Here is a 12,881-nt window from a genome sequence, read left to right as displayed (position 1 = left end):
CAATCAACAGTTACTGAGTGTGCTAGGCACTGGGAACAAGGTGTGAACAACACAGATGTGTTTGTGGCCTCCTCTCTGAAATTTACAGTATAGCAGAATAGTCAGTGATAAATCACTTTTTACAAATGAACCTATTTACAAAACAAAAGTAGAGTCACAGATGTAGAAAACAACTTATGGTTACCAAGGGGGAAAGAGGGGTGGGTGGGGTAGGGATAAATTGGGAGATTGGGACAGATATACACACACTACTATACATAAAATAGATAACTAATAAGAACCTACTGTGTAGCACAGGGAACTCTACTCAATACTCTAATGACCTATGTGGGAATAGAATCTAAAACAGAGTGGACATATGTATATGTATAACTGATTCACTTTGCTGTATAGCAGAAACTAATATAACATTGTAAATCAACTACACTCTGATAATAAAAATAACTAAAAAAATGATAAATCACTTGTGACAGTTAAAAATTTTAATTACTTGTGTACAAAGTACAATCATCAAGTGCTAAAAATTTCACTTCATCATTTTCTCTTAAATCCATTATCTTCTTTCCATTCCCACTGCCACCATTCTAAGGCTAATAACGTTTATTATTTTAACTTTTTCTCCCACTACTTCCTACAGCATGCTCCAAATAGACTATTTCTCCAACCAATATACTTGACTGCTATTTTGTTTATGCTGCTAGTATGCTTACCACAGCAAAATCTAATTAGCACATTCAAGGCCTATCTCATTTGTGAATTGCCCATCCTTGTTTTCTATCTTGAAGGCCACTCTTTCAGAGAAGCACACATTCTGTCTTTCTCAAATTCATGTCTAGTATATGATCTAGGAAATAGTGCAGTGCACACAGTAGGCACTCAAAATATTTTACTGAACACTAATTAAAAGATAAATCAAAGTATCACAAAATATACCTCACCTTGAAGTGTTTGCATCATTTCTAAAAGTACAGGGGTAAGAGTCTGATTATATTCATGGAATATATCTATAAATAATACTTCAGTGCATGGCTGTTGGGGGAAAAAAATAAATTTCTAATGAAAACAATGGTATATTGCATTGAGTAATTCTACATTAAAGCAAAGAATACTCATTCTTAAAACTCTATGTTTCCAATTCTTGATGTTTTTTGAAAAAAAGTTTATTGCTGTTTTTTGTAAACATAGTCAGAAATAAAATCAAATTTAATAATTTAATTCTTAACATGGAACGTTTATTTCACTATTTCAATAATTTTGCACTATGCATTCCAAAACACCAAACTGCAGAGAGGAGAAATTTACATTTTTAATTAATAATTCTTTAAATCTAAAAAGCAATCTGGAGCCACATTCATTTATAGAATTATAAATGTCCAGGAATTAATATGTTAAAAACTATGTATTTTCTTGGCAATGACTTAAGTAACAACAGCAATTCATGAGTTCAATTCACCAGAGTTGTTCTTCCTTTAACAGACACAAAAAGAAATCACAAATAAAAAGAATGATTCATTTTCAGTCTTAAAAGTACTGAATCACTAGATGTTTCATAATATAAAGTACAATTAAATGTTGAAGGTATTGTGCTTTATGTTTAAAAAGGAATCTTACAGATATACAGACTGAAATATGTACAGACGAAATGACATGTCATCTCAGATATTTACTTCAAAATAATCTAAGTGGTTTGTAAAAGAGTGCTTCTATGAAACAAGACTAGCCATGAGTTGATAACTGATAAAAAAAGTTTTGAATACAGAAGAGTTCATGATATTATTCTATTTTTTTAATATGTTTAACATTTTCCATAAGAGAAAGGTTTTGTTTGTTTGTTTGTTTTTCTGTGGTACGTGGGCCTCTCACTGCTGTGGCCTCTCCTGTTGCAGAGCACAGGCTCCGGACGCGCAGGCTCAGCGGCCACGGCTCACCGGCCCAGCCGCTCCGCGGCATGCAGGATCTTCCTGGACCGGGGCACGAACCCGTGTCCCCTGCATCGGCAGGCGGACTCTCAACCACTGCGCCACCAGGGAAGCCCTCCATAAGAGAAAGTTTTAAAAACTTAAAGCAGCAAAATTTTTTTTAAAAACTTTTAAGTACTAATACTTTCTATGGAAGCTTATGAAACTAAAAACAGTAACACACTTAGGAAAATAATGGCAAATTACGTAAATTATGTAAACACAACAAAAAGAATAGTTCAAAGACCACATTTGATAAATCTTCCTCAAATGTTGCCCTTATCAATAAATGTATATTTAAAAAGCATTCTATAACTAAAAGCAATGGGCTGGTCTCTGAGAATCATACTAGATAGTAAGAGAAATAATGTATCAAAAGATGCTTTATAATTACTGAAATACTTAGGAGGAAAAAAATCATTCTAGCCAAAAAAAGGTAGCTTTCACTGCAAAAACATTTCCTACTTCTGCAATGACAGTTATTTCCCAATCAATTTGTAAAATGAAGAAAAATTCAGTTTGCAAAGCTCCAACTTAAAAAAAAATTTCAGATCTAAGTTCATAATTTAATTAAGTACTTTCCTCTCAAATATGGACTCTTGCAATTATGAATAAATGTTCCCTATCTGTCTGACTTAATGCTTGAAATCTTCAATAGAGTACCATTCTCTACTAAGAGTTATAGAAGCATTAAACTTTTCCCTATCAATTTTTCTTTCAATCAATACTCACCCTCAAACTGTATTTCCAAGAATCTCCTCCTGTTTCTTCCACTGCTGCAATTAAAAATATAACAAATGAGGCTCTCCACAAATGCAATAATGATGTTTCCAAAATCTCAGTTTGGAAAACAAAGACTTTAAATAATATCAATATAATATAGCTGTGAATTGCTTTAAAATAACACTGAGAGCGCATGCTTGGGAACACAAGGCCTTACAAAGATTTCTTTACTATAACCTACAGATCGTATCTGTGTACATCATAGTCATCTATCAACTGCTCATATCCATAAGGATTCTCACTTTCATTAAGAACTCTGTATGGAGGAAAGCTCAAAGTACTTGTCACTCCCAGAGTATGTGACATCACCTGATTACACTATCATTACAATCCTGAGAATCATTTCATACAATAATGATGTTTTACAAGTTCAAATGATTAGTCATTTTCCATAAATTTCCTATGTTTAAAGTAAAATGCTTCAGAGACTTTTAAAACTCTAGGGATTCAGTGTTTCATGTTATAATATTATATTACTGCATTAAAAAAAAGCAATAAGAAGCATAAGACTTTAAGAGAAAAAGCAAAAACAAAATATGCATTATAGGGCTTCCCTGGTGGCGCAGTGGTTGAGAGTCCGCCTGCCGATGCAGGGGACACGGGTTCGTGCCCCTATCCCGGAAGATCCCACATGCCGCGGAGCGGCTGGGCCCGCGAGCCATGGCCGCGGAGCCTGTGTGTCCGGAGCCTGTGCTCCGCAACGGGAGAGGCCACAGCAGTGAGAGGCCCGCGTACAGCAAAAAAAAAAAAAAAAAAAAAAAAAAAAAAAAAAAATGCATTATACAGTGTAGTGCTGTATTTTCTAAATGGATTAAAATATTTTTAAATGAAAAAGAGAAGGAAAATAAATCTTACAAAAATGTTTAAGATGTTCTAAAAATATTGGAAACACATGTATAACTACACAAAGGCACCCAGCCAAAGGGATGAGGAGAGGTTAAAATCTAGCCTATGTCTGACCATGGCTGAAGCAATTCACACACAAACACTTTATTCACACACAGGTACTTTATCAGGCACACAAGTCCTTGATTTTCTGTAGCAAAGGACCTGATATTCTATCTAGTACTAAAATTCATACAGATAAAAAGAACTCCTATAAAAACATTTTAATCATCAAAAAATTAATTTTAAATTAAAACTTAAATAGGTAATCCATTCGGCAATTCAGAAATTTTCATCTCCAAACTTCTTTCTGAAGTAAAAATTTCTACAAATAAAAAATAATACAGAATGAACCACAAAGATAATAAAGACAGTTAATTTTATATTTTTGTTTTAAACTATAGGATATATTCATAACATCTACAAAATTTTATCTTTTTGGAAAAAATTCTATATACTTGAACAAGCATTCATTTTCTCCTTCTCAATTTGTACTAATGTCTAATAAAGAGAGAATGATAAGCTAACTTTTAAAAACCAAGATTCTCAGAACAAAAGTACTACATTAAAATACAGTGTTATTATACTTGTCATTCAAATAAATGGTATCTATGGATGGACGGGGGAAAAGAACCATGTAAAGACTGAAAAACGGATACTTACTAAAGCCTTCTGGGTCTTCTTCCCACATTGTCAGTTCTTCTTCAGTTAACAGAAAATAATGAGAGACTAATCTTCTACATATCTCTGTCAAAGTGGGATATGTGAAGAATGCCATCTTAATCTTATGAGCTTCAAGAGTTTCAGGGCTGCTATCTAGAAAAATAAAATTTCCAAGTTAACTGTACAGACATTCTACCCAAGTTGGATTATGTAACTTAAATTAAAAAATACCTCCTATATAGTGGTGTATAAATTTTCATTTACATTATGGACAAATCTCAAAGATGCTCTTGCCTTTATTCATACCACACACACATCAGTCTTGCTTCTGTCTTACCACTATAGCTTGCACATTTCCATGCTTTATTATCACACCACATTGAAGTGAGTTACTTATGTATCTCTCTCTCTGTCCTATAAGACTTTCTCATTCATCTTGATATACATGTACACGAATGAATTCCAAATACAGTTTACCCTTGAACTTTGCGAGGCCATTTACACTCAGATATTTTAACAGTAAATACTACAGTACTACACGGTCTGTGGTTGGTTGAATCCTCAGATGCATAGGAACCGCAAATACAGATGGCCAACTATAAGTTATACTCAGATTAACCTCCGCATTGTTGGAGGGTCAACTGTAACATAACAAACAATTTAGAGAAGGCAGGAAGATGGCGGAAGAGTAAGACGCGGAGATCACCTTCCTCCCCACAAATACATCAGAAATTCATCTACACGTGGAACAACTCCTACAGAACACCTACTGAACACTGACAGAAGACCTCAGACCCCCCAAAAGGCAAGAAACTCCCCACATACCTGTGTAGGGCAAAAGAAAAAAGAATAAACAGAGACAAAAGGATAGGGACGGGACCTGCACCAGTGGGAGGGAGCCGTGAAGGAGGAAAGGTTTCCACACACTACAAGCCCCTTCGTGGGCGGAGACTTCAGGTGGCGGAGGGGGAAAGGTTCGGAGTAGCGGAGGAGAGCACAGCAACAGGGCTGTGGAGGGCAAAGCGGAGAGATTCCGGCACAGAGGATCGGTGCCCTCAGGCACACACCAGCCCGAGAGGCTTCTCTGCTCGGCCGCTGGGGCGGGCGGGGCTGGGAGCTGAGGCTCGGGTAACGGGTTTCAGTCGGAGCGCAGGGAGAGGACTGGGGCTGGCGGCAGGAAGAGAGCCTGAAGGGGTTAGTGCACCACGGCTAGCCCGGAGGGAATTCGGGGAAAAAGTCTGGAGCTGCCGAAGAGGCAAGAGACTTTTTCTTCCCTTTTGTTTCCTGGTGCGCGAGGAGAGGGCATTAAGAGGGCTGCTTAAAGAAGCTCCAGAGACGGGCGTGGGACGCTGGGGCTGCTGCTGCCGCCGCCACAAGGCCTGTGTGCGAGCGCAGGTCATTGTCCACGCCCCCCTTCCGGGGAGCCTGTGCAGCCCGCCACTGCCGGGGTCCCAGGACCCAGGGACGGCTTCCCCGGGAAAGCGCACGGAGCGCCTAGGGCTGGTGCAACGTCACGCCGGCCTCTGCCGCCGCAGGCCCTCTCCGCACTGCGTGCCATTCCCTCCCCTCGGCCTGAGTGAGCCAGAGCCCCCGAATCAGCGGCTCCTTTAAACCCGTCCTGTCTGAGCGAAGAACGGACGCCCTCTGGCGACCTACGCGCAGAGGCGGGGCCAGGTCCAAGGCTGAGACCCGGGAGGTGTGAGAGCAGAGAAGAGACAGGGAAATCTCTCTGTGCAGCCTCGGAGGCAGCGGATTAAAGCTCCACGGTCCGCTTGATGTGCCCTGCGTCTGTGGAGTGCAAGAATGGACAGCGAATCATCCCAAATTGAGGAGGTGGACTTTGAGAACAAGATTTAAGATTTTTTCCCTTTTCCTCTTTTTACAACGAATTATCCCAAATTAAGGAGGTGGACTTTGAGAGCAAGATTTTCGATTTTTTCCCCCTGTTCACTTTTTGTGAATGTGTATGCTTCTGTGTGAGATTTTCTCTGTATAGCTTTGCTTCCACCATAGGTCCCAGGGTTCTATCGGTCCGTTTTTGTTTTTTGTTTTTTTCAATAATTACTTTTTTATTTTTAATAACGCTACTATATTTTATTCTTTATTCTATTTTACTTTATCTTCTCTTTCTATTTTTCCTACCTTCCCTTACTCCCTCCCTCCCTCCGCCCCTTTCTCTTTCTTTCTTTCCTTCCTCCCTCCCTCCCTTCTTCCTTTCACTTTTTCTTTCCTTCCTCCCTCCCTCCCTCCTTTCTTTCCGTCCTTCCTCCCTCCCTCCCTGTCTTTCTTTCTTTCCTTCCTCCCTCCCTCCCTTCTTCCTTTCACTTTTTCTCTCCTTCCTCCCTCCCTCCCTTCTGTCTTTCCTTTCTTTCTTTCCTTCCTCCCTCCCTCCCTTCTTCCTTTCACTCTTTTTCTTTCCTTCCTCCCTCCCTCCCTCCCTCCTTTGTTTCCTTCCTCCCTCCCTCCCTTCTTCCTTTCACTCTTTCTTTTTCTATCCTTCCTCCCTCTTTTCTTTCTTTCTTTCCGTCCTCCCTCCCTCCCTCCCTTCTTCCTTTCACTTTTTCTTTCCTTCCTCCCTCCCTTCTTCCATTCACTCTTTCTTTTTCTTTCCTTCCTCCCTCCCTTCCTCCTTTCTTTTCTTTCCGTCCTTCCTCCCTCCCTCCTTTCTTTCTTCCTTCCTTTCTTTCCTTCTTCCTTTCTTTCTCTCTCTCTTTCTTTCTTCTACTAATTCTTTCTTTCAACTTTTTCTCCCTTTTATTCTGAGCCGGGTAGATGAAAGGCTCTTGGTGCGGCAGCCAGGAGTCAGTGCTGTGCCTCTGAAGTGGGAGAGCCAACTTCAGGACACGGGTCCACAAGAGACCTCCCAGCTCCACATAATATCAAGCAGCGAAAATCTCCCAGAGATCTCCATCCCAACACCAGCACCCAGCTTCAGTCAACGACCAGCAAGCTACAGTGCAGGTCACCCTATGCGAAGCAACCAGCAAGACAGGAACACAACCCCACCCATTAGCAGAGAGGCTGCCTAAAAACATAATAAGGCCACAGGCACCCCAAAACACACCACCAGACGTGGACCTGTCCGCCAGAAAGACAAGATCGAGCCTCAACCACCAGAACACAGGCACTAGTCCCCCCCCACCAGGAAGCCTACACAAACTACTGAAACAACCTTAGCCACTGAGGACAGACACCAAAAACAACGGGAACTACAAATCTGCAGCCTGCAAAAAGGAGACCCCAAACACAGTAAGATAAGCAAAATGAGAAGACAGAAAAACACACAGCAGGTGAAGGAGCAAGATAAAAACCTACCAGACCTAACAAATGAAGAGGTAATAGGCAGTCTACCTGAAAAAAAATTCAGAATAATGATGGTAAAGATGATCCAAGATTCTATTTCCAAGATCCAAAATCTTGGAAATAGAATAGACAAAATGCAAGAAACAGTTAACAAGGACCTACAAGAACTAAAGATGATTCAAGCATCAATTAAAAACACAATAAATGAAATGAAAAATACTCTAGATGGGATCAATAGCAGAATAACTGAGGCAGAAGAACGGATAAGTGAGGTGGAAGATTAAATAGTGGAAATAACTGATGCAGAGCAAAATAAAGAAAAAAGAATGAAAAGAACAGAGGACAGTCTCAGAGACCTCTGGGACAACATTAAATGCACCAACATTCGAATTATAGGGGTTCCAGAAGAAGAAAAAAAGAAAGGGACTGAGAAAATATTTGAAGAGATTATAGTTGAAAACTTCCCTAATATAGGAAAGGAAATAGTTAATCAAGTCCAGAAGGCACAGAGAGTCCCATACAGAATAAATCCAAGGAGAAATACACCAAGACACATATTAATCAAACTGTCAAAAATTAAACACCAAGAAATCATATTAAAAGCAGCAAGGGAAAAAAAACAAATAACACACAAGGGAATCCCCATCAGGTTAACAGCTGATCTTTCAGCAGAAACTCTACAAGCCAGAAGGGAGTGGTAGGACATAATTAAAGTGATGAAGGAGAAAAACCTGCAACCAAGACTACTCTACCCAGCAAGGATCTCATTCAGATTTGATGGAGAAATTAAAACTTTTACAGACAAGCAAAAGCTGAGAGAGTTCAGCACCACCAAACCACCTTTACAACAAATGCTAAAGGAACTTCTCTAGGCAAGAAACACAACAAAAGGAAAATACCTACAATAATGAATCCAAAACAATTAAGGAAATGGGAATAGGAACATACATATCAATAATTACCTTAAATGTAAATGGACTAAATGCTCCCACCAAAAGACACAGAGTGGCTGAATGGATACAAAAACAAGACCCATATATATGCTGTCTACAAGAGACCCACTTCAGACCTAGAGACACATACAGATTGAAAGTAAGGGGATGGAAAAAGATATTCCATGCAAATGGAAATCAAAAGAAAGCTGGAGTAGCAATTCTTATATCAGACAAAATAGACTTTAGAGACTATTAGAAGAGACAAAGAAGGACACTACATAATGATCAAGGAATCAATCCAAGAAGAAGATATAACAATTGTAAATATTTACGCACCCAACATAGGAGCACCTCAATACATAAGGCAAATACTAATATAAACTAATAAACCTACCTAAGGAGACAAAAGACCTGTATGCAGAAAATTATAAGACACTGATGAAAGAAATTAAAGATGATACAAATAGATGGAGAGATATACCATGCTCCTGGATTGGAAGAATCAGTATTGTCAAAATGACTCTACTACCCACAGCAATCTACAGATTCAATGCAATCCCTATCAAACTACCACTGGCATTCTTCACAGAACTAGAAAAAAAAATTTCAAAATTTGTTTGGAAAAACAAAAGACCCCGAATAGCCAAAGCAATCTTGAGAACGAAAAACGGAGCTGGAGGAATCAGGCTCCCTGACTTCAGACTATACTACAAAGCTACAGTAATCAAGACAGTGTGGTACTGGCACAAAAACAGAAGGATAGATCAATGGAACAGGATAGAAAGCCCAGAGATAAACCCACGCACATATGGTCAACTTATCTTTGATAAAGTAGTCAGGAATGTACAGTGGAGAAAGGACAGCCTCTTCAATAAGTGGTGCTGGGAAAACTGGACAGGGACATGTAAAAGTATGAGATTAGATCATTCCCTGACACCATACACAAAAATAAGCTCAAAATGGATTAAAGACCTAAATGTAAGGCCAGAAACTATCAAACTCTTAGAGGAAAACATAGGCAGAACACTCTATGACATCAATCACAGCAAGATCCTTTTGGACCCACCTCCTAGAGAAATGGAAATAAAAACAAAGATAAACAAATGGGACCTAATGAAACTGAAAAACTTTTGCACAGCAAAGGAAACCATAAACAAAACCAAAAGACAACGCTCAGAATGGGAGAAAATATTTGCAAATGAAGCAACTGACAAAGGATTAATCTCCAAAATTTATAAGCAGCTCATGCAGCTCAATAGCAAAAAAACAAACAACCCAATCCAAAAATGGGCAGAAGACTTAAATAGGCATTTCTCCAAAGAAGATATACAGACTGCCAACAAACACATGAAAGAATGCTCAACATCATTAATCATTAGAGAAATGCAAATCAAAACTACAATGAGATATCACCTCACACCAGTCAGAATGGCCATCATCAAGAAATCTAGAAACAATAAATGCTGGAGAGGGTGTGGAGAAAAGGGAACACTCCTGCACTATTGGTGGGAATGTGAATTGGTACAGCCACTATGGAGAACAGTATGGAGGTTCCTTAAAAAACTAAAAATAGAACAACCATATGACCCAGCAATCCCACTACTAGGTATATACCCTGAGAAAACCATAATTCAAAAAGAGACATGTACCAAAATGTTCATTGCAGCTCTATTCACAATAGCCCGGAGATGGAAACAACCTAAGTGTCCATCATCGGATGAATGGATAAAGAAGATGTGGCACATATATACAATGGAATATTACTCAGCCATAAAAAGAAACGAAACTGAGCTATTTGTAATGAGGTGGATAGACCTAGAGTCTGTCATACAGAGTGAAGTTAGTCAGAAAGAGAAAGACAAATACCGTATGCTAACACATATATACGGAATTTAAAAAAAAAAATGTCATGAAGAACCTAGGGGCAAAACGGGAATGAAGACGCAGACCTACTTGAGAATGGACTTGAGGATATGGGGAGGGGGAAGGGTGGGCTGTGACAAGGCGAAAGAGAGGCATGGACGTGTATACACTACCAAACGTAAGGTAGATAGATAGTGGGAAGCAGCCGCAGAGCACAGGGAGATCAGCTCGGTGCTTTGTGACCGCCTGGAGGGGTGGGATGGGGAGGGTGGGAGGGAGGGAGATGCATGAGGGAAGGGATGTGGGAACAGATGTATATGTATGACTGATTCACTTTGTTATAAAGCAGAAACTAATTAAAAAAATAAATAAATAAACTTAAAAAAAAAAAAAAAATGGATAACCAGTGGACCTACTATATAGCACAGGGGACTCTGCTCAATGTTATGTGGCAGCCTGGATGGGAGGGGAGTTTGGGGGAGAATGGGTACATTCATATGTATAGCCGAGTCCCTTTGCTGTGCATCTGAAACTATCACAACATTGTTAATCGGCTGTACTCCAATATAAAATAAAAAGTAAAAAAAAAAACTTTCCCCTATCAGCTATTGGTTTACCTTGAAATTCAGTCTGTATAGCAGAGGGAGGATAAATCCTCAATTCTTTCCCTTTACCAGTTTTCAGAGTAATTACTATTGGGTGGCTCTTTGCTTCTAGGTCTTTCCAGTGGAGAGAGTTAAGATGTATATATTTTAAGGGGAAAATAGTCATGAGTTTATACTGTTATTTCCAATTCAAAATCACTACCACTAAGCTTCTTTTACTTTCATTTTATATTTGTGTCTCTTTTGTTTTACATTGAAAATCTTGGTTCCTAATGACATCAACACAATTATATATTCATTTTATCGGGGCGGGTGTGTGTGTGGTCTCCAATAACAATGACACTGATAACTGAAAACAACTTAAGCCTTTTTTGAGCAGTTCTTTTTTTCTGGCTTTATTACTGTGTTGTTCAGGTCATTCCCTGTGGGGTTAGGTCAACAACTTCATATATGGTTAAATTCATTTGTTGCAAAAAAAAAAAAAAAAAAAAAAAAAAACTAAAAATAGAACAACCATATGACCCAGCAATCCCACTACTAGGTATATACCCTGAGAAAACCATAATTCAAAAAGAGACATGTACCAAAATGTTCATTGCAGCTCTATTCACAATAGCCCGGAGATGGAAACAACCTAAGTGTCCATCATCGGATGAATGGATAAAGAAGATGTGGCACATATATACAATGGAATATTACTCAGCCATAAAAAGAAACGAAACTGAGCTATTTGTAATGAGGTGGATAGACCTAGAGTCTGTCATACAGAGTGAAGTAAGTCAGAAAGAGAAAGACTAATACCGTATGCTAACATATATATATGGAATTTAAGAAAAAAAAATGTCATGAAGAACCTAGGGGTAAAACGGGAATAAAGACACAGACCTACTGAGAATGGACTTGAGGATATGGGGAGGGGGAAGGGTAAGCTGTGACAAAGCGAAAGAGAGGCATGGACATATATACACTACCAAACGTAAGGTAGATAGATAGTGGGAAGCAGCCGCAGAGCACAGGGAGATCGGCTCGGTGCTTTGTGACCACCTGGAGGGGTGGGAATGGGGAGGGTGGGAGGGAGGGAGATGCAGGAGGGAAGGGATGTGGGAACAGATGTGTATGTATGACTGATTCACTTTGTTATAAAGCAGAAACTAAAAAAAAAAAAAAACAATTTAACCTGTCTAAAAGCAACATCACATTATACAAGGTCAGAGAAAAGTTTTAATTGTACAAATAAATACAGCCTACAAATGAGCTGCAGTGGTTACCGGAGGGCTTCAACTGATCTTCTACTGTGTTGCAAAAGAAAGTTTACTAAATGCACTGTATGGTTTTTAAAAGCTGGCATTCACATATTAAAGGCTCAAATCCTTATCTCTATTTCATGTCCCAGCAATATTTTATTTTTCAGACTTAAATAAATGAATTTCAAAAAACTTACATAAAAATAGCAATTGTTTCACGCTTAGATTAAAATAAGGAAGTGAACAAAATAAAACTACCAGTAAAGCATTACCTTCAAAGTTTTTGGATGGCTTATAAGCATAATTTTTGACAATCATCTTAATAAGATTCATGCACTGGACGATGAATCGTTCAAATGTAACGCCTTCACCAACTTCTGTAAACACATAGCTTACAGAAAATTCCAGTGATCTCTGAATTAGAGGAGTAAATGAAAAGGGATGCTGATCCAAGAAGTCCAAAAGCTATAAAGAAATAAAAATTAAAATGTATCAAATTCACATCGGAAATATAATCATTCATAGGTACCTCTCATAACTTTGGTAATAAACACTTAGCAAGTTTTGAACCTTGGTGGGAAGTCCATGTATATATGTATATGCAGTTTCACATGTAATAGACATGTAATATACTTCCTGGGA

General features: G+C 38.8%; 1 protein-coding gene across 2 annotated transcripts in view; it reads right to left on the bottom strand.

Moving 5' to 3' along the window:
• Positions 1 to 12,881, bottom strand: part of IPO11 (importin 11) — a 205,800-nt gene that overhangs the window by 140,680 nt on the left and 52,239 nt on the right. For both annotated transcript variants that reach the window (XM_081233555.1, XM_081233554.1), the window contains exons 10-13: positions 12,512 to 12,704; positions 4,290 to 4,442; positions 2,691 to 2,734; positions 939 to 1,029 (exon numbers count right to left, since the gene is read on the bottom strand). In XM_081233555.1, the coding sequence (XP_081089681.1) occupies positions 939 to 1,029; positions 2,691 to 2,734; positions 4,290 to 4,442; positions 12,512 to 12,704 (481 nt within the window). The remainder of the gene's footprint in view (positions 1 to 938; positions 1,030 to 2,690; positions 2,735 to 4,289; positions 4,443 to 12,511; positions 12,705 to 12,881) is intronic.

Source organism: Mesoplodon bidens (assembly GCF_964165515.1).
Source record: "Mesoplodon bidens genome assembly, chromosome: 4".
Classification (NCBI taxonomy): Eukaryota; Metazoa; Chordata; class Mammalia; order Artiodactyla; family Ziphiidae; genus Mesoplodon; species Mesoplodon bidens.
Note: the sequence above shows the minus strand (reverse complement) of the source record. Positions and strands in the feature narration are given on the sequence as shown.